The sequence below is a fragment of the Sceloporus occidentalis genome, unplaced genomic scaffold (genome assembly GCF_023333645.1).
Source record: "Sceloporus occidentalis isolate IW3139 unplaced genomic scaffold, rSceOcc1.0.p SCAF_8, whole genome shotgun sequence".
NCBI classification, from domain to species: Eukaryota; Metazoa; Chordata; class Lepidosauria; order Squamata; family Phrynosomatidae; genus Sceloporus; species Sceloporus occidentalis.
The window spans coordinates 41,666,176-41,691,980 of record NW_028316988.1 but is presented as its reverse complement, the minus strand read 5'-3'; the positions used below and the strand labels follow the sequence as shown (position 1 = coordinate 41,691,980).

General features: G+C 44.7%; 1 protein-coding gene across 1 annotated transcript in view; it reads left to right on the top strand.

Moving 5' to 3' along the window:
- Positions 1 to 25,805, top strand: part of OPHN1 (oligophrenin 1) — a 52,357-nt gene that overhangs the window by 12,726 nt on the left and 13,826 nt on the right. Inside the window, exons 2-16 of the mRNA XM_089536385.1 lie at positions 4,196 to 4,291; positions 5,769 to 5,830; positions 7,462 to 7,533; positions 13,255 to 13,356; positions 13,511 to 13,621; positions 14,688 to 14,792; positions 15,630 to 15,759; positions 15,929 to 16,029; positions 16,871 to 16,962; positions 17,594 to 17,672; positions 19,786 to 19,819; positions 20,560 to 20,622; positions 21,312 to 21,386; positions 24,273 to 24,357; positions 25,297 to 25,355. Coding sequence (XP_089392511.1) covers positions 4,196 to 4,291; positions 5,769 to 5,830; positions 7,462 to 7,533; positions 13,255 to 13,356; positions 13,511 to 13,621; positions 14,688 to 14,792; positions 15,630 to 15,759; positions 15,929 to 16,029; positions 16,871 to 16,962; positions 17,594 to 17,672; positions 19,786 to 19,819; positions 20,560 to 20,622; positions 21,312 to 21,386; positions 24,273 to 24,357; positions 25,297 to 25,355 — 1,266 coding nt within the window. The remainder of the gene's footprint in view (positions 1 to 4,195; positions 4,292 to 5,768; positions 5,831 to 7,461; positions 7,534 to 13,254; positions 13,357 to 13,510; positions 13,622 to 14,687; positions 14,793 to 15,629; positions 15,760 to 15,928; positions 16,030 to 16,870; positions 16,963 to 17,593; positions 17,673 to 19,785; positions 19,820 to 20,559; positions 20,623 to 21,311; positions 21,387 to 24,272; positions 24,358 to 25,296; positions 25,356 to 25,805) is intronic.

Below are 25,805 nucleotides of genomic sequence, written 5' to 3'. Positions count from 1 at the left end.
AGACTGATTTATTTTAGCATGTTATTTTGTGGATATCAATCCACCTCTTTGGATGCGCAGATGGATCTGGAAGTATAGCCACAGGTGTATTTGAGTGGCAAGGTTGTGGTGATTAGTGTAAGAATGTAATAGGGTACAGAAGCGTTGTCTGAGATGATGCAGATCAGTCAAGCCGCTGGTCTTACAAAGGTTTTGTGTGGTTTAAGTGATTGATCTTAACTGAGAATTAAGGATCTCATGCTAAAGATAGTTTTATCTTTTTCTCCAAGGTTGCTTGAGAGGTTCATGGCTCTTGAGTAACTTTCTCTCCCTGGGCTTGTTTGGAACTGACTTGGAAACTGTGTGTGTTTTGCCTCATCCTTAGCGGGAATTTTGGCACACATCCAGGCATCGTGGCGGTCGCACCCTCTTGGCTTTCGAAGGGCGAGGACTTTTCGTGCCGAAAGGCTTTCTCCTCCCGTTTCAGCGGAACTCTCTCTTTTGCAAAACAGTCTTTAATGTACAATTTGCATTATTTCAAAAGGGAGTCTTGGTTTGTTTATTTTCACACTGCCTGGATGGAGAGGTTAGGCCCAGAGGTGAGGATTTCCCTGGAGGCCACAGGAAACGTTCAACCAGGGCTGAGCAGAGGGCACAGATTCCTCTTGGCACGCTTGGCTGGTGTAACTGCAAGGAGTTGTAAGTAAGGCATCAACAACAGGGATGCCAAAGAGAGATGGCAGAGAACTAACAGATTTTACCTGTCTTCCTTCACTGCTACTACTAATGCTACTACTACTATAGCAGTAGCAGTAACATGTACATTTCTGTGGCGCTCATCAATGAACATAACACTCTCTTAGTGGTTGACTGTCTGTAAGCAAATTGCCCCCCAAAAGCTGGGTATTCATTGTACCAACTTATGGAAGACTGAGCCAACCTGGAGACCTCTGGGGCTGAACTCACAATGTTATGGCTGTAGTACTGGCATTTAACCACTGTGCCACCAGGGCTCCCTACTACTACTACTACTACTACTACCACTGAGGTGGAATTCACAATGGCAGTTGCAAATGTGTAACCTAGAATTAATGCATCTGTGACTGATTTGTATTCACAAGCCTTGATTAATAGCAATATGATTCCACTTTAACTGCCACAGAAACATCCTGTGGAATCCTGGGATTTGCAGTTGAGGGATTCTCTGCCACAGAGCTCTAGTTTCTCGTTGTTGTTGTTGTTGTTGTTGTTGTTGTTGTGTGCCTTTCTGACTTACGGTGACTTTTTCAAGGGTTTTCTTGGCACATTCCTTTAGAGATAGTTTGCCATTGCCATCCTCTGAGGCTGAGAGTGTGTGACTTGCCCATGGGTTTCCATGGCCGAGCTGGGATTCGAATCTTGGTCTTCAGAGTCATAGTCCAATGCTCAAACTATTACTGGCTGCTCACCAAATAAGTGAATGCACACACTAATAAAATAAATACACACACTAGTTCAGGACTGTGTAGGATGCAGCCATGAACCATAAGGACCCAGTGGCTCCTTTACTCACCATGATCCCCCCTACTTTCTGGTGTAGTGAAACCACTCTGTTGGAAGTGTTTCCAGGGTACAAGAGGGGCATCTGTTGAAGTCTGGGCCGTCTCTCCTCTCTCCCTTTTCTTAATCAGATTAACAGTCTGCTTATAAATCCCCAAACGGCTGGGCAGATGGATGCTGGACAATTCCTCTCTTTTTGGGGATGGGTGGGTGGGTGGGGGGTTTCTTTTCCATTGGTATTGCCAGGGACTCCATTCTCTTTCCCTTCCCTTCCCAGCCCCCACAATTCTGCAAACACAGATGGAAAGCAGGCAAGGCTCCTGCGAGTGGAAATTGGCAAAGGGGCCTTGGATCTGGGCGGGTGTGATGGATCGGAGTAATGATGCAACTGTGCAAGAAACCAAGTGGGAACAACATGCGGTCGGGCTATGCGCCCTCCCTCGACCGCCCCCAAACTGGTGTGTGTGTGTGTCTATGCGTAATGCATTTCCAACCCCGTGATTTCATATTGGATTAAAGCAGAAGTTTGTCAGTCAGACTTTCCTCTCTGTGTTGTGGGGAGACCAAAGCTCTCTCCTCTCCAACCGCTAGCAATTCCTGCAATTTACTTTGCTTTTATTTCACTTGGAAATCTCACATGTTTCGACGTGAAACGAACAGTCGAACACAATGTTAACCTTGCGTGGTTACATTGGTTCACTGAGACTTTATGGTGAAGATGGATGGGAATGTTGCCATGTTGCCATGTGTGCACGTGAGAAACACACACAACACAAGGTCTTGGGATAGTTCATTTCTGCTCTGTTCCAATGGAGAAACAAGAAATGAAATATTCGGAGGCTGCATGGGAGTATTGGCGAACTAGATCCTGTGCAATGCAGGCATACCTCACCTAACAAAGTCTCTGACAAAGAAGGTCCCTTCTATGTCTTTTTGCACCCCTGACCCATCTTTTCTTCCTTGTCCATTGGAAATTTTTAAGCAGCATCAACGTTGGGAGGACTGGAGAAACAGACTTTGGGTGTCAGATTGTAGCGGCGTGTCTATAGTAAACATTGGAAGAAAAGATCAAGAGAAAAGGATTCTGCTTTAGCAGGGCCTACTGTCAGTGGCATCACTGAAGGGGGTGCGAAGGGGTCCATTATTAACAATGGTTTGAAGCTGGCTTGCATCAACTAACAATGGACAGAGCCTTGTTGAGGTTGTACACAGGCATAGTATCACATTATGTCTTCATACATCTTTTAATAGGTGTGGAGGAGGGTTTCAGTGCTGGGCTGGGACCTGGGTTCAAATGTCCACTCAGCGATGGAAGCCTGCTAGGTAATCTTGACGAAGTCGCACCTACTCAGCCTCAGAGGAAGGCAGTCATGGGAAACCTCTTTTGAATAGATCTGGCCAAGAAACCCCATGATATGTTCACCTTTGGGCCACCATAAACTGAACATGACTTGAATAATGTCCATTGTGGATCGAGGTGTTCCAGATTGAGTCCCAAAGTTGAGGGGCAGCCACTGAGAAGCATTATGAGCCCACCAGCCATAGCTGTGAAGGTGATGGAGCTGAAGGAAAGGCCTCTCTTGAAAATGTCAGGGTCCAGGTGGGCTCATGCGGGGAGACAAGGTCCATCCCATAGCCTGGACCTGAGATGTATATGAGCTTATGGGATATGGGCTACAGATATGTTTGATAAGGACCAGGATTGACCCACTCCTCTCCTAAAGACAGAGAGAACTGGGTTGGAGTGCAGTTGGTCCTAATTGGTTCCATGCATGCCTTCGTCTTTTCGGAAACATCCTTCCTGAAGGGAAATGTGTTTCATAGCTCTTAACTCTCTCTCTCTAAATTGCTGGAAATTTTGGGAGCCTCTAATTTGCTTTCTTCTTTTCTTCAATCCCATCTTTTGCTCTGGAGCCAATGGGGAGAAGTACTTTGATCAGAGTTGAAGCTTGTCATGAGGCTCCAAACGCATGTCTTTGGTGATAAAGGGCCCGGTTTATCCAGACAGACTCATTCTGACCCCTTTCTTCCTTTGTTTGTCTGCCATGTTAATGAGAGACCAGACAACGGCAGCTGCTCTTCTTAGGTCTACACGTCATAAAAACCAACTTAGCAAGTGAATAATTGTTGCAGTTTGGCTTCTCAGAGGCTGCGTTGCGTAATGCTTTTGGGTGGGACTGACTTGATTTCAACCAGTTTGATTTAACTTGTGATTTCAGTTGCATATTCGAAGGACTCTGTTTTATTGATCTTAGATCACAGTCCAAGACAGTTGTGAGGAAGATTCTGGCTAGTAATATTTTTTCAAGGAAGAAGGTTATTGCTTAAGAGACCTTTAGTACATATTGAGAGATGGTAGGCTTCATGAGAAGCTGGGCAGACACTAAGCAATGACTGCTTTTCAGATTAATTTTCAGTTCATCAGAAAATGGGTTCCCTATCTAGACCTCTCCATTTTCACATTTACTCCATTCTCTCTTTATTGGTCTTCTCAGTCTTTTCATTTAGAAAGAGGAGAAGCCTAGAGAATCTTCAGTGCTGAGTTCTCCTTTGTTTTTAGGGGAAAGAAAGTTAAAATCTCCAAAGCATCATCTTCATTGAGAACTAATATAGAGCTTAAGTGGCCATTCTTGAGTTGCCATTGTTGAATATTTCTATCTCTTTGTGCCTTTCATAGGTTATTCCTCAGCCGTGCAGAAATTCGCTCAGACCCTTCAGTCCTTTCAGTTTGATTTTATCGGCGACACTCTGACCGACGATGAGATTAACATTGGTAAGTGCTTGTCAGGCTCCCATTTGCCACTCCCTAACAACAAGAGGCTGTGCTTGTAAAAAGTAACAGCTTTATTGAAAGGTAAAGGTATAGGCAACAGAAGTGACTTCTTTGTCAGGAATGAAGATACATAGTTACAGATGGGTTATATAGTCCCACGAGCAGACCCACCCCCATAAAGCAATAAAGTTAATTAATTGGATCAGTCTTTCCCACGCAGTGAGGAATCTCCACCCCGATGACGTAGTGTCCTCTCGTCCGGGCTCTCTGGCCTGTTCCCAAAACAATTAAGTTCTCACCAAGCGTTATCTCCTCCTCACACCTGTGGCCTTGAAACCCAAACATCCTTCACCACTAGACTAAGTAATATAAAACCTTAACAACCTATGAGTATATGTAAGAATGGTTATATATCCCATCATCCCACAACCCAACATACATGGCAGCATATAAAACATAACAACAACATATATTAACATCATGAACATATTACTATAACAGCCTATAAGTAGTAGCATTAACTCTTAAGGTTTAACTCCCCCTCCCAACACAAGAGCAGTCTCTGCCTGGCTGGGTAACTCCCTAACTTTGTAACATTCCAATCCTAATAAGCAAGCACAGAAGCTAGCCATCTATCTATCACCTTCTAGTACATTCTAACTAACCAATATATATCAAACCCATTATGTCCTTATTCAAATAATATCTAAACAAAACCCTAAACTAATAATCCCTCTGACAGAAACCCCAAATGAATATATAAATGACAAATGAATATATGAATGCAGGGGAGTCCTGACAGTGCTATCTTTGCCGTTGGTGGCTTGGGCTGCCATTGCTTGGAAAGGTTGCACCTTCTATGGATTTTTGTTTGTTTGTTCGTTCTTTGGCATCAAGTGGGCTTTGACTTGCGGTGGTCCTATGAGTGAGAGACCTCCAAGCCACCCTCTTATTAATGGCCAGGCTCAGGTCTTGCAGATTCAGGGCCATGGCTTCCTTGATTGACTCGATCCACCTTTCCCTAAATTTGCCTTTTTTGGGGGAAAATACATTGCAGCCATTCATCTACCTCTTGAGTTCACTGCCGCTGCTGTCCAAACCATGCATGGTTTGAAAAGTTGGAAACAGCTCTTGCGGTGACATTGGAGGCCCTTTGGTCCTGATGAAATGAGCTGGAAATTTTTAGCACCTTTGGAAATCTTGAGAGATGGGCAGAAGAGCCGGCTGACGTGAATCAGAGGGAAAGTGAATCAGATCACAGGCATGGTCCCAAAACAGCCCTGGTTTTCTGCTTCTTTTCGTTGCTTCAGCCTTGGAGATGCAAGTTGAGCCAGTAGAACCAGATGCTTCCTCCCTTCCTTCTAGCCATCTCAGCCTCAGAAGAGGGAAGACTAGCCATGGGTTTCGCAGTTTGTGTGGCCAATACTCTTTATTTCAACTGTTGATATGTCTTCATTTTCTTTCCTCTCCTTCGTAGCTGAATCCTTTAAGGAATTCGCAGAGCTGCTCCAGGAGGTGGAACTGGAGAGATCCATGATGGTAAGCCCCCTTCCCTCCCTTGATGGTCCCAGGGCTGTCAAGGGCTTCGTTTGGAGGACGTATTGTCAGCTGGGACATTCAAGACGTGGAGGATAACCTGGTCGGAGAGATGGAGCCATGGCAGGCCTCTGGAATGCTGGGTCTCCCTCCCGCCTTGCCAATCTCTGAGGATGATGATGATGATTTTATTCATTTATGTCCTGCCCCTTTCCCCAATAATGGGACTCAAGGTGGCTTCCAACATATTGAAAGCAATACAAGTTAAAACTACACAAAAACTTGAGTAGACATATAAACATAGACACTATTTAAAAGACAACTAAAAATGTGCACCTATTATAAAATAGCACAGCATGCTATTAAAAGCCAATTTCAATGAGTTTCCAAAAGCCTAACAGCATAAGACTTGTTGATGGAAGGAGAGCAAGGAAGGAGCCATCCTGTCCTCCCTGGGAAAAGGGTTAAAAGGCCTGGGAGAAGCCACCAAGGACTCCACCAAGAAGGTCCTTGTTCTCACCAAAGGAGCCTAGGAAGGTTTTCGGACAGAGAGAAGGGCCTCTTCAGAAGACCTGACAACTCCATTGGGCTCATAAAGATGTTGCTACATGCAGCATTTCCAAAGCTTCTGGCTGTGAACCAGTTGCCTGCTGTATGGTCCAAGTTAGTATGCTCACCCGAGATAAAGTCCTGGATGGTTACTACACCCAGCAGACTGAATACCCCCAATCCTGCCTTGCTTCAAAGCTAGCCAGCATGGACCTGGCTTGTACTTGGGTAGAAGACCATCATGGGTTAGGGCTAGGAAAGAAATTTGTCCAAAACCTGTCCAGAGAGCCATGGCTACTGGTCAGGAGTGGCACTGCTGGTCTAGCTGGAGCTTCAAGGGCCTGACACAGTATAAGGTCCCAAGTTCATTTCCTCTTGTGGAGGAGAAGCCCTGGACATCCACTCCTGCCAGTCAGAGATGGCCATACTGGGCTAGGTGGACCCTTCAAGGGTCTGCCTCAGCATGAAGCATTGAGTATTTACTTACGGTGGATGTTCCCCCCTTTGCAGACCTAGCACCATATGTCCAGATCATCAGGCTTGTTGCCAAGTCTCCTTCAACGCTCTCAGTTGGGTGGTTTAGTGGAGCAAGCCAGGGTTGTTCATCATGGTTTGAAGCACTAACCACAGTCTTGTCCTTGTGGTTGTGCTGGAGGAACAGAGGGCAAGGAATTCACATATACATACAAGTAGCACAAAAGTTGTGGTTGTCAACCAGGCCATTTCTCCCTCCTGAGCACAGCTTGGCCAGTAATTGAGGGAACTCCTCTTGTCCTAACAGCAAATGCCACCCTTTGGATGGACGGTTGGTCCAAAAATTGGGGACGGAGATGTTACCTTAAATGTCTTCAGACCGGCTCCATTGTGTGGTCTCCCGTTTTCATTCTGGAAGCCCTAATCCTGTTGACTCTTCCAACTTCATGCATTCCCAGTCTGAAAAACATGAGTTGATTAAAAGTGATTTTGGTGCGCCACTGGAGAGTTCACTGTTTGGATCTGAAAAGCTGCATCCAAGTTTATTAATATATTATTCCAGAACTGAATTATTCCTTACTAAATGGTTTTTTTGCAACTTTTCCCCTTAGGTGCAAAATGCGAGCGACCTATTGATCAAGCCACTGGAAAACTTCCGCAAGGAGCAAATTGGATTCACCAAAGTAAGTTTCCCCCCTTTATGTGCACTTACAAAAAGAAAGTTTCTGTTATACGTTGTTCTCATTGCGTGTCTTTCAGGTTGTTTCCAACATATTGTATTGTGTCACACTGTCCCCTTCTCTTATATGTTGAGGGTTTTGGAAAGTCAAGGCATAGCATTTCTGCTGGTCTTTATAGTGAAAATAACTAAAGGATCGCAGTGGCTTGTTCCAGCATGTGGGACAAACCACTATTAAATCACAGTTAGATCACTAAACCATGGTTTGTGTCATCTCTAGATGGAGCCCACATGATATGCAGCCGGTGCAGATGGCACCTTTCACAATAAATGGAAAGTTAATTTAAATGAACCATTCAAAGGTTTGCAATAAATACAAATAGTATATTTTTGCAAGCTGAGAAGCACTCCTTCGGACAAGCGGGGAAGTTTTGTTCTCTCCCTCGGCTGGTATCAAAAAGTCAAGGTTCTGCATGAGTCATGAGGCATTTCCAAAGCTCCTGGCTGTGAACCAGTTTTGAAATGGAGACCTCTTGGAGAAGGAAGGCTTGGGCTTGGATCCATCCCAGCGCATCTGGAGCCCTTGACATTTAAGCAAGACCGCAAGGCAGATGCCCACCCTCCGGCCCTCCTCTCCTGCGACACCCGAGCCATTCCCGTTTTCAAAATGCAGGCCATGATGCAAAACAAAACGGGAAAGGTAGAAAGCAAATGTTGTGCTCTGGCCTATTTGTTCCTCCGCCTGGGTTTGGAGATGCTCTTGGCTCTTTTTAAAGGCAGAAAACAAGCCTCCAGGCTCCACCTTGCGTGCAAATGTTTTCCTTTGCAGGGTTGCTTTTGCCTTTCTCATTAATCTGCAAAATGCATATCATTTAAGCAGCAGGGAGGGCAGACTCCATGTAATTCAGGGCCTCCCGTGGAGTGGAAAGGAAGGGGGTCTGGGCTTGTTACAGAGGAGGACTAACTAACAGGGACTTAGTTCTCTCTCTTCTCCTCCATCTCCTCCTCCTACTACACTTACTTTCCTTTTTCCTCCTTCTCCTCCTTTTCTTATTCCTCCTCCTCCTCCTCTTCCTCTTCTTCACTACCTTTCTTCCTCCTTTTCCTTTTTCTCTTCTCATTCTAGTCCTCCTCTTCCAATTACTTTCACTGTTTCAATTACTTTTGGATCAGTGAAAGGAGGCCTCCTCTGCATCTATCCCAGCCTCCCTCCCCTTTTCCAGATTGACTTTCCAGTCTTTCAGACCCAGCCTTGGATCGGTGCCACTTTCTAGGGAGGCACACTTTCCAGTGCCAACTTCCTCCAAAGCAGAGGATGCGCCAGGAAATGCTGGAGGGGAAGGGCTTTATCTGAGTTTTGGTTGCCAATGGGACTCCTAAACCAAACTGCTCCTCTTGTCTTCTCAGGCTTGCCTTGGGGTTTTGATTAAGACAAGATCAGGGCGGCTTTTCGGGGAGCATTCAAAGAGCTAACCCTCTTGTTTGGTGGCTTGTTCTCTTCATCCTTGCAATTTAAGCTCTAGTAAGTGGGTCTCTTTGGGAGGCGAGCAAGTGAAAGGGCATCTGCTGGTTACTGCAGGCAAACTGGTCAATGCTTCTGGGCATCGTTATGCAAAGGTATTTTGCAGCACCTTTGAGTCTGATGGAAAGATAGACGTTGGTAGCATGAGCTTGAGCCATAAAGGGCTTTATAGGTTGGACTCTAATTCCTCCCAGCCCCTGTTAGCATGGCCAATGGCCAGGAATGATGGAAGTCAGAGTGCAACAAGATCTGGAGGATTATATGAATCCCTGATGGTTGAATTCAGAGATATAGTTGTGTTAGCCTGGAAAACCAGTCTGCAAAGAGATCTTGCAGCACCTTTGAGAGAGAAATTGGTAGCATGAGCTTTGGTAGACTTGAGCCTACTTCATAGGCTTTGTAGCCTTAAGCCTGCTTCATAGGCTTACATCTACCAAAGCTCATGCTACCAACTTCTCTATTTTAGTTAGTCTCAAAGGTGCTGTAAGACTGACTTTCCAGACTAACATGGCTATGTCTCTGAATTCTACCATCGGGGATTCATATTGTCCCCCAGATCTTGTTGCACTCTAACACCCATCATTCCTGGCCATTGGCCATGCTAGCAGAGGCTGGGAGAAGTCCAACCTAAAGATCTCTGTGATCCAGGTCCATTTGGCAGACCGTATCTCCCTGTATGATCCGTCCCAAGCTCCGAAATCATCAGGAGAGGCCCTTCTTTAACCTTTTAATGTCTTCTTATGAATTGTTTTAACTGAAGTTTATCTTTTTAATTGCATTTTATTCTTTTCACTTGAGGCATGGACTGCTTTAATGCTGCAGATAGTTTTCATTCTATGTCGACATTCACTTTTTGTATGTTTCTGATCATATTGTTCTTTGAAATTGTGAGCCGCTTTGAGTCACAATCTTGGAAGGTAACGTAGGAAGCAAATAAATATAACAACAGCAACAACATCTGGAAGACAAGGTTGCAGAATGACATGTTTGTATATGTGCAGCCAGGCAATGCCTTTATTAGGGCCAAGCCAAAACAACGCAGAAGCCGAGATCCCGTTGGCGCATACTTTCTCCCTCCGTTTCTCCTCTGTTTTTCGGATTTGCTCAGCCCCATGCGCTGATCCCAGCCCTGTCAAAATGAAACAAATACCAGATGACGGCAGCATAAAGTTGGCTTTGGCGTTAATACATGTTGGCACATGTCTTTGGGACGGAATACTTTACATTTACTCCTCAGCGCCCAAAGTCAGTATACAAACCACTTAAAAAGGAGACTTTTTTTGCGGGGCAGATGGGTTCTTTCCCACTGGTTTCCAGTGGCTCTCAGGTGGCTCCAGTCCAAAACCTTGCGCTGTGTTTGGTTTGTGGATTAAGCCTGAATAAAATCCATTTGGCATGTTCTGGGTTGCCAATGCGCTGCAGCCACAGCTGCTCCAAAAGCCTTTTCAAGCCCTGAACAGGAGACAGCTTCCTTCTCTTGCCTCTCCCTTCCACCCTTTTTTTTCCCTAGTAAGCTCTTTAATTTCTTAGAAAGAGGCCCACCAGCGCATGGCAATTTAGCAGAGCAGATGGCATCCCATGCTTTGTATCCCCCCTTTTCCCTCCCTGTTGCAGTTATATGTTTGCTGGAGGCTCTTGGCCACCAAAGCAATTAATGCTCCAGTCAGCACAGATGCCTGCTTTGCAACAGCCAAGGAAGATGTCAACCATCCCAGGGCTGCTTCACAATGTAGTGTTGTGTGTGGGTGTGTTGTGGGTTTAAATGCTTCACCAATGAGAGAGAGAACACTCTGCAGATACAGAACATAAAATATCAGGGTGGAGTCTGCTAAGTGAGAGCCAGGCAGCTTTCAAGCACATATTATTATTGTTGTTGTTGTTGTGGTGGTTGTCTGGCTAGAATCCTCTGTTTATGTTATTTAACTTTATGTATACTTAGCTGTAGTGGTTTGAGTGTTAGATACTAGGAGTCCAGGGTTCGAATCCTGGATCTGCCATGTAAACCCACTGGGTGATACTGGGCAAGTTGCATCCACTCAGCCTCAAAAGGAGGCAATTGCAAACCTTCTTTGAAGAAACTTGCTAAGAAAACCCCATGATAGGTATCAGGGTCTCCATAAATTGGAAATGACTTGAAGGCATACAACAACACAACAAGAAAGCTAGGTAGTGGGGGCATTAAGAAGGACTGTTAGTGGATTGCAAATATTTATAATGTTGGCAAGTGTGTCCCATGGTGCATTGGGTTTTAATGATGTGCATTGGCACTTCCAAGCCTGTATCTTGATGCACAACAGGATCAATGCACCTCAGGGCCATTGTGCATCAGTGCCTTGGTCACTTTGCCAGTCCCCTTATGGACCCTTGCAAATCAGTCAATAAGTAATCAATGAATTTTCTGGGTCCCATGCTGGCTTACAACAAGCTAAAAAAAGGTACACTTGTTCCATTGACCATTTTCATTGCTACCTTCTGAATCTGGTCCAGCTTGCCTACACCCTTCTTTAAACACTACACCCAGAACTGGATATAGTTGTCCCAATGAGGAATAATGACGAATATAAGTCATTCCTTCCCATGACTTTAGAACCATAGGTGGTTCTATACATTTTCTATCAAATGCTTTGATTGTGAGTTCCTGCATGGCAAGGGGTTGGACTGGATGGTGGCCCTTGAGTCTCTTCCAACACTATGATTCTATGAAATACAGGCAAAAAATGGCATCAACCGTTTTTGCTGCAGCATCACACTGCTGACTTGCATTTCTGGTTAGGGCACACACGTCTGTATGTAAATATAAATACACCCACAGCGATGTAGTCTTTCCTGCATGTGTGCCCTCCTTCCCTTTTGTGGTTTCCGATTGTGGTTTGGCACCAGGCTCCGTTTCTAAGGCTTTGTTTTGCTTAGGATGGTTCTTCGGTGCCAGCGCTTCAGTTTTCTCGTTGCTGAGGGAAGCTAGTTCCACTTCAGCTCCACTTTATTTGGGAAACAACTTACTTCCTGTTTTTTGTCTGGCTGGTGCTTGCTGGGCATGCTTGGCGTTTTGTGTTTGCAAGGACGGTGTGGCTGTTGCTTTGCAGTGTGCAGATGGCTAATTTATAAACCTTTCCATTGTATGGCTCTGCATTTACATGCACTTCTACCTAAACCTTCAATTTTGTCTGTCTCCAGCATAAATTCCCCATTATCAAGTACTTCAATAAAATTTGGAGGGGAGGAGGGCAATGCATTGCATAGAGCAGGGATGGGAATCATGTGGCGCTCCGTTTGTTGCTGGACTCTACCACTTATCATCCTTCACCAAGGATGCTAGGACTTGCAGTCCAACAACATTTTGAAGGCAGCATGATTTCTAACCCTGGTATTGAGCTTTGGGTTGCGGTCTGGAGAACTTGGAGGTTGACCCAGGACTTGAGATTTTCAGGACCTTGGGATGGCATCTTGTGGTGTCACAGGCCTTGGTAATGCCACCAAAGGATGCTTTTGGTTGAGTCATTAAGCGCAAGACCTTAAGCATCAGCCACAGTGGCAGAGATTATGCTGATCAAAGGAATAACAAAAACCGAAGGCCTAACAAAGAGCCAGTGTGGTGCAGTAGTTAGAGCACTGGACTAGGGTTTGAATCCCTGTTCAGCCCCAGAAGCTTCCTGGGTGATCTACTCTCTGCAAAACCTCCTCTGAATAATAAATCTTGCCTAGATAGTCCTGTGATAAGTTCACCTTGGAGTCTGCCACAAGTCAGAAACCACTTGAAGGCAGACAACAGCAACTAACAAATGAGGATGTGTTTGTGTGTGTATAGATACTTTTCAAGGTGATGCTCTTGTCCTGAGATTCCTCCCCACGCGCTGTAGACCAGAGAAAAGGGTCAGACCCTGAGATTTGGCAAACCTTGCACTGAAGCTGGGCACCAATTTGGCGAAGGATCTTGGTCACCCAAAGAGAGACTAAAATATGACGTTTCTGATTTCTGTGGAGGATGAATAAGTGCAAAAAGAAGTGGGGAAATCCCTGAAGAAGAGCTTGGCTTTGGGCTTTATTTTTTGCATAGAGTGATGTGAGTCCCTTGAGCAAAGAGCGCCTGGCCTTCTTCTTGGCTTGGCTTTGCATCTTTGTGCTCTTGTTCCTTTCTGGGCAGCTCTCCTTTTGAAAACGGTAACAGCCACAGAATTAATTACCACACAAATTCTCCCTTTCTAGGAACGCAAGAAGAAGTTCGAGAAGGACGGAGAGAGGTTTTACTCCATGTTGGACCGCCATCTGAATTTATCCTCCAAGAAAAAAGAATCCCAGTTGCAAGAGGTAGGTCCTGAGGTCCTCCATCGGTAAAGACTGAGAAGCCCAGCGTCCTCTCGGTGGTACAGAGAGGACGCTCATGTCGAATTGGATTATGGCTTCCATAACTGTGGCATGAGCGTGTCCCGTGACATCTTTCATTTTAAACCTTTTCTCCCAGGCTGACTTGCAGGTGGACAAAGAGCAGCACAATTTCTTTGAATCCTCCCTGGAATATGTGTATCAGATCCAAGAAGTGCAGGAAAGCAAGAAGTTCAGTATCGTGGAGCCGGTAAGCATGGCCATTCCTTCCTCTGCCGTTCCTCTTCTCCCCCATAATCCCATTGCATTTGGATCTGGAGGTGTTGGTAGGAAAACACTACAGAAAATTGAGAGATGTGTAAGAAAGGTAGGGTTTGCAGGTCGACTCAAGTGCTGAGTTTTGAGGGCTAAAACCTGGGACTGAGTGATGGCTCCTTGCAATGGAGCAATCCCTGATGATATAATGAAGCCTGAGAAACAAAACACCATAAACCCATAACACCATAAAAAAGGACATAGTTACACCAAGTAACTATGTTACACCATTCAAATTGAAAGAAAAAACCAAGTCTAGGTAATGAGGAAACGACATGATTTCTCCCATCCTGACGGCACAAATCAACCTGACAAATTAACATTGCTTATGCTGCATTTGTATGTGAGAATGGCAGCATCTCCTGCATCTTTTGCTTGAAACGGTTAACTAACTAATGACTCGTCTTCCAACCATTAATTGCACGGATCATCTTCACGCTTTGTAAAACGTTCCATTCCACACCTTTTCTGCACTAAAAAGAAAAGTCCCCAGTGTTTTGCATGAGTCTTCCAAGATTAATCTGGTCAACATCAGTAATATTATGATAACCTTTTGTCGCTTTCTTAGCAACTCTGCGTGTCCATTTTGACCATAAAGTACAAAATGACAAATGCTAGCATGTGAGCCATTTCACAACCAGACCTAGAAATCAGAATACATAATCTTGACTTTAGCATTCAATGAGATACCTTTACATTTGAGGATCTTATCTGGTTCCCTCATAGTCACCCTTCCAAGTCGTCTCCATTTTGATTAATGTGACTGAGCCCAAGTATGGAAAGTCTTGGAACTATTGCATTGTCTCCTTCCTCCATTTTAAAGTGATGTAAATCAGTCATGGATATTATTTTTGTTTTCTTCTTATTCAGCTGCAACCCTTTCAACCGTATTTGGCAGTTCTCCGATTGCATTTCTTGCTCTTGGATTTGGCACAGGTTTGGCAAGGTGCTCTATGCTTGCAGTAGCTCTCCAAGTCACCTGTCCTCCGTTTCCTCCGCAGGTGTTGGCTTTTCTTCACAGCCTCTTCACCTACAACAACTTGACAGTCGAGTTGACGCAGGACTTTCTTCCATATAAGCAACAGCTTCAGCTCAGTTTGCAAAATGTGAGTTAGCTTGAACCTTTTCACTTCCTCTCTAGAAGTGCTTCTGAAATGGGTCTGTTGTTGCTGCAATTGATTTATACTCCATACACAGACGAGTCTGTGTAAAAAGAGAGTGGAAGGAAGGAAGGAAGGAAGGAAGGAAGGAAGGAAGGAGAAAGTAGATAGGAGGATAGTTTTGGGCTTCTTTCATAATACAAGAACCCAGGGTCATCGCTGAAGATGAGTGAATCAGTTCAAAAAGAAGAAGTCCTTCTTCACATTAACCATAGTTAAATTGTAGGATTCACTAACACAAGAGATGTTAGTTGCCAGTTTGTAAGGCTTTAAAAATTGATTGCATAATTTCCTGTAGGAAGATGGAGCCATAATATAATAATAATAATAATAATAATAATAATAATAATAATAATAATAATTGTGGCTTCTAGTCAAGATAGCCAAGCATTATCTCCAGTATCAAAGGACTGGGTCCCAGTTTTTGGGGACTGAGGTGGGAGATGCACTGGATTCATAGGCTACCCACAAAGGCACCTGGTGGTCCACTTGAGAGCAGAACACCAGACTAGATAACCTTTCCATCTGATCCAGCCTTAGGATTTTTCTAATGCCCCATGGACCTCCTTCTTCATCAGGAGCAGTCTGTCTCTTGGATGCTACTGTCATCTCCTTTCCAAGCTTCCCAGCGGAGAAGAACGCAAGACGGACATCTTGCTCTGGTCCAGCCAGGTGGCTCTTGAGTTGAAGAGTATATAACAGCTGATCCGTTGACTCCAGAGCTTTTTGTTCCACAAGATGTTTATGTTCAGATACAAACTCAGTCTTTCTCCCATTCAACAGACAAGGAACCATTTCATCAGTACGCGGGAAGAGTTGGAAGACCTCAAGAAACGGATGAAAGAAGCACCCCTCACCTGCAAGCTTCCTGGGAGGCCGACCATAGAGGGATATCTGTATTCCCAAGAGAAATGTAAGTGTCTGCCAAGCAGTGTGTTGCGTTGTGTTTTAATGGGATACTTCCACAACAGATCCTATTGTATGCTTTTTTTTTTTTTTACACCAAATGTCCTGAACAAGTATAGCTGGGTGAACATGCATGCAACCTCTGTTAAACATGTCCAATTCTTCGCTTGCTACAGGGGCCCTGGGCATCTCATGGGTCAAGTACTATTGCCAGTATGAGAAGGAGGCAAAGATGCTAAGGATGACCCCTATGGAGCAGAAACCGGGGGCCAAGCAAGTAAGTGGGATTTCTTTGGGAGCATGTCATGTACAGGCTAACTCCACCTGAGGAACATAACTAAGCCTCCATTAGATTCAGAAAAGGACTTTTCAGCAAGCTGAGTAAATCTTGGTACAGCGTTGTTGTTGGGACTGAGGAATTTTCCTGGCACCAGTATACTTAGAGTACAAACAATTCACCTGATAAAAAAAGCCTTTGCCACATTTGTCAGCAATTCAAAACATATTCTTTCCTAAGTTCTGGCCCCTCCGTATTTTCTCCCCATACCAAGCTATGGGTTCCCACAAGAGCAACCTTGGCCATTGGCAATTGGTACTCCTTCCCCACACATCTGCCCATTATCCCAGGCCATGCCAGATGCCCAGTCTCACCATTAAGGATAACATAACCTATCATCCCACATTTAGACACACATGTTCAAACACAGCAATAAACTTGGCAACAGTTAAGCATGACAGGAGCATGACTGGAGCGTGGGCCAGGTGAAACACATGCAATGGCTGGAATCCTCTTAGTGATGTATGTAGATGTAAGCATGTGTCTTTCTATGGTTGTTGCTAAGGGAGGCATTTGCTACTTCCCCCAAGCAACATCCCTCACCCCCAAGGCTCATTGTCCTCCCAAAAAACCTATTTAGTGGCTTCTTCCCAAGCAAGAGGCTCAAGGGACCTCCTTGTATCTTCATCTGAGTTTGTAAGGCTGCTGCTGAGATCAAACGTCCCCAGCATTTCCGCACTTCTGCTGACGGATGGGTTTGGTTTGATCCCAACTGCTTTACAAATGTCACATTGAGTGTGCTTTGCCTGCTTGTGTTTTCAAATGTTGTTGCTCTTCTTAGGGGACCTTACATTTCATGCTCAAGTCCTGTGTGAGGAGGAAGACCGACTCTATAGACAAAAGGTTTTGTTTCGACATCGAGACATTTGAAAGGTGAGCAGCAGCACTGGGCCACTTTAGTAGCGATTGCAATAGCGAGTACACTTCTATACCACTTATCAGTGCACTTAAGCACCCCCTAAGCAGTTTACAATGTGTAAACTAATTTCCCCCAACAAGCTAGGTACTTATTTTAATGAACTCTGAAGGATGCAAGCCTGAGTTGAGCTTGAGCCCTTGGCTGGTATTGAACCCGCAGCTTGCAGTTTAGTAGGTATTGAATCCATGAAAATAACATGGTGGCTTCATTGGCTCTTGGATTGACCGGCCTGGATTTGGTCTAGGAAGTCTGAGTAGGATACTGGGGGCTCTAAAAAGTACCTTATGGTCCATGTGTGTCCCCAATTGCTACACCAGTTGCAGTGTAGTAAAATGTGAAAATTCACTTGGTGGTCTGCCATCCCACACAATTGGTGCATTTTGCTTATCTTCAGTTTCTGCAAGTTTCCCCTATTAATGAAACTACATTAGAAGCAGCAGAGGTAATATTCCCAATGGGAGATGCTAAGAGTGTTGCCATTCGGATGTTTTATTTTTAGTATTGGAAGAAACATTATTCTAGATTCAGTTTCCCTTTGTTGCAACCAAGTTTCCTCTGTTTTTGCTCTCATGGGATTTCTTGCAGGCCTGGGCCCATCACTTTGCAGGCTCCGTCCGAAGCAAACCGGCGGCTCTGGATGGAGGCCATGGATGGGAAAGAGCCGGTATGTATTCCTAAAATGCAGGTTTCAAGGACCTGTAGGCCTGGGTTCACAATTGTCAGAGGCTGGAGGGGTGCATCAGTTGTGTGTGATATTGTGTGCCTTCGAGTCATTTCTGACCCTCAGGTGAACTTGTCATGGGTTTTCTTGGCAGGTTTCTTCAGAGGAGGGTTTGCTATTGCCATCCTCTGAGTCTGAGAGAGTGTGACTTGCGCTAGGTCACCCAATGAGTTTTATGGCAAGGCACTGTTGTGGGCCTACATCTCCCCAAATCCCACATCTATGCTAGATCTCAGATTCTTGGACCTCCTCTGAACAAATCTTGCCAAGAAAACCCCATGATCATTTCGACTTAGGGTCACCTAAGTTGGAAACAACTTGAAGGCACACAACACATACAGTCCCACAACAACAACAGAGTCCCAACTCCCCAGTCTTTGCACCCCCTCTTTCCCTTCCATTGTATCTCCTCTTTCTCCAGCCACTCTGTTCCTGTTTACGCGCATCACCTCTGATTTCGCTCCGCAGCCATCCTTGCCTAATTGATTTCCTTCCTTGAGGTCCGATCCCAGCGCTTCTTTCCCAGAATGTATCATGCGCAAGATAAGCGCAAAAGTCCAGGAGAGATTTATTACGGCTCTCAAAGTACAATTAAAGCCTTGGTGGAAAAAAATATATTTGCTTGGGCTTAAGCCCAGAGCTTCGCATGCTAGAATAACATCGGAAAGGAAGGGCGTAGTAGCATCTGAAGCCTCTGGGAAGGAGAGCAAAGGAAGAGTTTGTAGAGGAATAGTAAACAAGATGGAAGGGGACAAGAAAGCTGCTTGGTCTTAAAGAAAGGGATTTTGCTTTAGTTGGAGTTACTCTGCATAGACATCTAATTTTATGCTAGTGAGGAAGACTGGCAATGTGGCTGATGCTTGAATACTACTACTACTACTACTACTACTACTATTTATTTATATCTCACTTTCCTCTCAGTATAGGGACTCAAGGCAACTTGAAGATAGGATCTCATTTGGTGTTCTTCTGCCTTAAGCTTAAAAGAGCCAGCCTGGAGTAATGGTTTGAGCATTGGACTACAACTCTGGAGACCAGGGTTCAAATCCCTGCTCTTCCATGAAAACCCATTGGATGGCCATGAGCAAGTCACATTCTCTCAGCCTCGGAGGAAGGCAAACCTCCTCTGAACAAATCTTGCCAAGAAAACCCCATGATAGAGTCCGCTTTAGGGTCGCCATAAGTTGGAAACGACATGAAGGCACACAGCAACAAAGCCTTATGCTTCCTCAATTGCAGAATGCTGAACATTTACTTCTTTGCTTATGCATTAATGGAACACTTCTAGTCTTAGTGGCTTCAACTGATTTGCAGCATGTTGTGGTGGCCTTTGAAGGATGTGTTACTCCTACGGGGCAAAGAACTGGTTCTGTGCAAGTTTTGTATCCTAAATCCCACATGTAAGAAATGCTGTTAACTGGCAATTATTCCTAGGTTTGTTTCATATTGCCCAACACCACTTGCTGTGTGATCAGACGCCAAAGCTTAAGGCTATCCATTTGTTGCTGTGATGTGCTTTCAACGTCGACTTATGGTGACCCTCTCCTAAGATTTTCTTGGTGAGATTTCAGCCGAGGAATTATGGCTGAGCAGGGATTTGAACCTTGGTCTCCAGAGTCATAGTCCAACAGTCTAGTCTTTGTACATTGGTTCTGTACTACAGCCCAAAATACTGAGGGAGAGAGGAACCTGCAAGTTTAGTTTGTCTTGATTTTCTTTTAAATCCTTTTGAGTTATTTGGGTTCCTAAGTTACACATGACTTACAAGGCTGGTGGAAAATATCTTGGACTAGAATCAATATCCTCATTTCAGAGATAGTTTAATGGCTTCTGAGTATGAGGAAACTGGGGTCAAAGCAGTCCAATCCCAAGGCTTCCCTGCCTTGAAGCGATGGGTAGTTTTGTTCAAAAAAGATACTTTTGGGGCGTATGTGTGAGAAGCTTTGGCGAGTTTATGTTCTCCTGTGATAGATATTTGGGTCTTTAAAAAAGTCTTTTCCACCTGTCGTATTTTTATAACTGACCATTTGTTCTGCCCTTTCTATTTTTTCTCTAGATCTACCACAGTCCCATCACAAAGCAAGAAGAAAGTAAGTCACATTTTCTGTCTGTTGTAATTTATCCCTCTTGCGTGTTGTGATAAAGAGTGGTCCGCTCCTGCTCTCTCTTGGCCATAGCAGATATTGCAACGGTTCACAATTTTCCTTTCCTTTCAGTTAGTCAGCAGGAACATCATTCATTGCACACGCACATTCCCCACCTGTGTATTTATGTATTTACTATCCCAGCTGTCTTCCAATATGGGCCCCAAGGCACTCCACAATATTCATTGGTAGCTTTCGGTCCAAACACATCCACAAAAGGGTGACCAAGATGGCCAAAGTTCTGGAGACCAGGCATTACGAAGAATGACTTAGGGAGCTGGTTATGTTTACTTGGAGAAGAGAAGATGGAGTGGTGACACAAACTACCTTAGTCCCCAAAGAGTTTAATACAAAGCCATGTTTTGACCTGGCGCTAGAAAGAAAGCAAGGTTGGGGCCAGTCAGCCTCCCCAAAGGAAGAGCATGCTGCCACTGCAGTGCCACATCTGAGATTGGGGTGCCATCTCTTCCGCATCCCCCAATTTCATATTATCCTCACTGGAGGGACTTAGCAGAAGATGGATGTGACATCTACCTTTATAGTTATGCCAAAATTCACTAGGCAACTGTTGTAGGTTCAGTGTGCAAGGAGGTGGAAAACCCCCTTAACCATTCCTCTTCTGATCTTTCCTTGTCCTTGGAGCTGCATGTGGTTAATTTTTCCTTTCCATTTCTGCCTCCCAACAGTGGAGCTGAATGAAATTGGCTTCAGATTCGTCAGGAAATGCATTAACGCAGTGGAGACAAAAGGTAAGTCCTTTCTCACGGCATTTGCTGGAAACTGAAGGGGGGTTATTTAAATGTTCATGAATGGGGTCTGATAGCAGAGGTGTCATTAGAGGTGTGCAAGGAGAGTGGACCGCATTGGGTCAATGTCCAGAGGGGGTATGACCACTCTATGGGGCAGTTGCTTGCTGTCCATCTTAAACCTTGCCACCAGCCAAGGAACACATAAAGGGATGAAGGGGTGGACGAAGCAAAGTCTCTGCTACTGATTTTGGTGTCAGGGGTTGCTGTTCTCTGGTTGTGCAGCTGTTGTGCAGATGTGGAGTTTCATTGCACAGGTGTAACCAATAAATCTTTGCATGCAAGTAAAGTCCTCTTGGGGTTTGCACTTAATATAGACATGAATTGGTTTCAAGAAACCGAAACTGTGCCAGTTCCAGAGCCAAATTATTTATGGGTTGTACTGGACACCTGTGGCCTTCTCATCAGTGGTTTAAATCATACTGTAGTCTCTGGACTTAGATTCCCTTTTATCACACACTTTACTCTCATTGAGCTCCCATGGTTGGTATCATTTGAGAAGTATATTTCCCCTTCTGTTTTGAAAGGATGGCACCAGATGGCACTGTGGAACTTCCTGACCACGCAACACAAGGCTTTTTGGTTTGCTAGGAATAATCATTTTTTCTTCATTTGCTTCCTTTACCATTCAGGGATCGCAACCGAAGGCATGTATCGAACTGTTGGTAGCAACATCCAGGTCCAGAAGCTGTTGAATGCCTTCTTTGGTAAGGAAAACTAATTCCTTGTCATTTGCTTCTCGGTTCTGTGGAATATCCTGGAAAGGAAGGCAAAATGCATTGGGCACAGCAGCCTTCCATTCCTTCCTGGATTCCATGTCTATATTTCAAGGCCCTCCTTAGCAGTATATAACTGGTTATATACTACTCCCCTTTTCTGGTCGCCTTGAAGTGCTCCCAAATGTGCTCAGATGCCTGTTCCCAAGACATTTATGCTGCAACTGGGGGGACAAGTCAGGGCAGGAGAACGATGCCCCCCAGGTCAGTAGGGCAAGCAGTCCAGACCAGGTGTTAATCTGACATTTAAAGGAGCTATGCAAGATGCTGAGTTCATTTGGGGAGGCCAGTTAACATGGAATCCACTGGCTGCCAGTCGCTGGAGGTCAAGCAATGTGTAGATGGGGTCTTTTAAAATATAAGACCCAGAGACTCCAGATATGTCCAAAGTGGTCCTATTTTTTTGTGGGCTTTTCGGGCTAAGTGGATATGTTCCAGAAGAGTTTATTCCTGACGTTTTGCCAGCATCTGTGGCTGGCATCTTCAGAGAATGCTGGCATGGAAGAGAGTGGGGTATATATACTATCTATACCTCTATCTATCTATCTATCTATCATCTATCTATCTATCTATCTATCTTTTGATAGATATAGATATAGATGTGCTGTGTGACTCTAGGTTGGGAGGAGTGATTTCCATGTCAATCTGTGTCTTGTTCTGTTGTTGAATGGCAAGGCCTCCAGGTGGGAGGATATGCAAAAAGGGATTACGTCTATTTAATTAGTGGTCCATTGTCTGCTGGGAAACCCCTGACCCTGGCTGGTTTTCATTAGCTTCATTAATCCGTTCATTAGTTTCATTAACGTCAAGAATAAACTCTTCTAGAACTTGGCCACATAGCCCTAAACCCCACAAAAAACCATGGATGCCAGCCGTGAAAGCCTTCGACTTCACATTTCCACCTCTGTCTCGCAAAGCCAGTTCAAGCAACTGAGAATCCCTTTCCGTTTGGCCGAGGTCCCCATTGATAGTCTGCGCAAATTAGGTTGTGGCTGGCTAATATAATTAGCGAGGAAGAAAAGGAGAGATAACATTGGAGCGCGCATGTCTAAGTTTTCAGTCTCAATATGCCCAGAGGGGTAGGATTAAATTTTACAGTCTTGGGAACCAGGTGCGGAAATGTGAGCATAAAGGCTGAAAGGAGTGGAAAGAGGGAAATGTTGGTGGGGTTTAGAGCGCTGGAAGAAGGGGACGCCGGTTTGACAAGTGCATAAAATTGGAAAACGGCAGCTGATCCTTCAGGACTTTTGCTGAGAGCTTTGAGGGGGAAATGATGGTTACAGACGGTTTCAGAGTCAGGTTTCGGAGGCCTAAGGGAGCAATGAAATTAGTAGGATGATGTCAGGCTCTAGACCGCTGGGAAGCCAGCAAAAGCCATCGAAATTGAAAAGGTGAGTGTGTGAAACGGAGGAAGTTGGCAACGTTTCGCCTCCGGAAGGGAGAAAAGAGTAGGCATTGGCCATTAGCATAGCCATAGATGAAGGGTATCTCAGCCCAGAGTTGCTTCCTTTTCAAGTTGGAGAATAATGAATTGTCCTCGGAGGAAAGGTTTGCATGGGAATTCAGATGTAAAACCCACCGAAGGGTGCGATATCTAGACAGCTGGGTCTTCATTGCTGAGGGGTCAAATGGAGGCTTCTGCTTTCTCCGTCCGTCATGGAAACACTGGAGACTATGTGCCATAAAGTCTTGGATTCCATACGATGCAGCCATGGAAGTTAAAGAAGTATCATATGGCTGTAATACACACACACATTCCCAAAAGCAAACCTTGGTTTTGCCATTTTGCTATCCGTTGTATTTAAGGGGACTTGAACATCCATGGATTTTGGTGTCCATGGTGTCCAAAGCCTAACAGATACGAAGAGTCCATTGCACCCGGAAACAGACTCGTGTCCTTTGAAGCTTTTGCAAAACAGGAGTTAATATGTAAGAAATCCTGGAGGCAGTTCTGAAAACCTTCTCCTTGGTTTTGTTCCAGCGATGATCTGCTTGGATGCTTGAGCTTTCCATCTTCCAAATCCATCCGCTTTCCTCCAGTGGAAACTGGATGGTGCCACTCAGATCTCTCCTATCCCTTAAGTCTTGTGTCACCACAAAAATGTTGCGGTTGCCTGGGGATTGACGAAGAACATGGGTTGTGTGTGTGTGTGTGTGTGTGTCCTTTTCTCCCTTGGCCTGCTTTCAGGAGCGACCAAGCAAAGAAAAAGAGGAATCCTTCAGGGGGTAGTTGGGGATCATGAGATAAAAATAGGAAGAGGAAACGGGAACATCATGGAAAGAGGTTGCTCTAAGATGGAGGTGTTCTTGGAAGGTTGAGTCTTGCAGGGCTTTTAGTCACAAGAGTTTTCTCGTTTCTCTGCAGAGATCAGATCCAAAAGTTTAAGCAAAGTATAATGCATGGACAATTGTTTCTCTTCAGAGATTAATTCCAAATGTTTAAGCAAAGTATAATGCACACAACAATTTCACCTTCTCTGTCAGAGAGCTCTGGTGCCACAACAAACTACAGCTCCCAGGATTCCACAGTACTAAGCCATGAATGTTAATGTGGTGTCAAACTGGATTAATTCCTCTCCTTCCATAGTCAACCAGTCCTGGTTTCTCCACTCCCTGGACCAAACCAGCCCTGATTAACATGTAGCATAGTTTGTGTTCCTTGTATGTTGTAGAATCTAGGTTGGTGGAAGCCTTAAAGAACTCTATTCTGCTTGAGTTGCTTTGGGCTAATAGGTCCTATAATACTTTAAACTGTCAATTATTTCAAAGAATAACAATGTGCCCCTTTTCTCTCCTCGGTGTCTCTTCCTTCTCAAGATCCCAAATGCCCTGGAGATGTGGATTTCCAAAACAGCGACTGGGACATCAAGACAATTACTAGCTCCTTGAAGTTCTACCTCAGGTGAAGTCAGTTGATTGTCATTTTTAATTGCATGAAAGCAGCTAAAGCTAAGTTGAACTGATTTTATTGGGAGGGCAAATTAATACATTAATCTCTTAGGCTTGCGCTGCCATAAAGGGTGAGGTAGAAATGTTTTAATACTAAACCTATGAAATTACACTGTATCTTCCTTCCGCCTTTTGTCTGCTGCAGTCCCTCAATGTGGCCATTACTTGGCCAATACTGAATAAGGGGATGGTGGAGAGGTATCTCTCTGTATTCCTATAGCTGAACGCACACCAACAGGCATGCGCCTGGACACCCCAGGGGTCCTCCCGAGGTCCCCAAGGATGATGTCACTGCTGAGGATGATGTCATTGTTGCAGATGATGCCATTGCTGAGGATGATGTCATTACATCTCCGCTGCTCCCTTGGATCATGACTCACCAGGAAAGAGCTGCAGCAAATATATAGATTTTGGGAAGAGGCCATTATGCAAAGCCAATAGAGAATGCCAACTTCTGCAACAGCCACCAAAGTGGATTACGGTTGCTTAAGTTGGATGTACACAATGGTAACTCACCAACAAGATCCCAACAACAACAAGAGAACTAAATCCCCCTTCTCTCTCTTAAATGGATGGAGAATCGTCACCCAGCTGTCCTTCATAGAAACATAGGGTTGGAAGGGACCCCAAGGGACCATCCAGAAGCCCTGTTCTGCCCAATAAAAGCACTCCCTTTGACAGAAGCCCATCCAACCTCCAAAGAAGAACACTCCACCATCCTCTGAGGCATCAGCGGCTTCCATTGTCCATAATCTCTGACCATCAGGAAGCTTTTCCTCATGTTGAGATGGACTCTCTTTCCCTGTAGTTTGCATCCATCGGAGCATGACATCCTTCCAAATGCTTAAACATGGCCATCGGGTCACTGTTTCCTTGTCTCCTTCCTTTGCAGGAACCTCTCTGAACCTGTCATGACATACAAGCTTCACAAAGAATTGGTCTCGGCCGCCAGTAAGTCTTAACTGTCGCTTAGTTTTTGTCCTTTTTCCAAAGGACTCTTGATCTGGAAGTGTTTGGTTTTTAAAAGTATTTTGCATGCTGCCCTGAGATCCTTTGATAAAGGATGAATAGGAATGGATCCATTTGTGAAAGATGAATGGATCCATCATTTTGGGATCAGAACTGGGGGCGGTTCTGCTGGGTATTTATTTTTAATTGACATTTGTATAAGAGAACACTAACATTTGACTTATCTAGTTTAATATTTTCTCCCCCAAAACTGCAATTTTGGGAGGCAGGTTAGCTCCCTATATATTGATAGCCTCTTGTTTCGCCACAGCCTTTGCAGCATCGTTCAGACACATCCTTGTCGGATTTTATATAGTTTTAAGTGGGTCATGGTAATGTGATAGGATTAAAAGTCCTTTGAAAGCATGGCCAATAAAAAAGAGCAATGGCAAA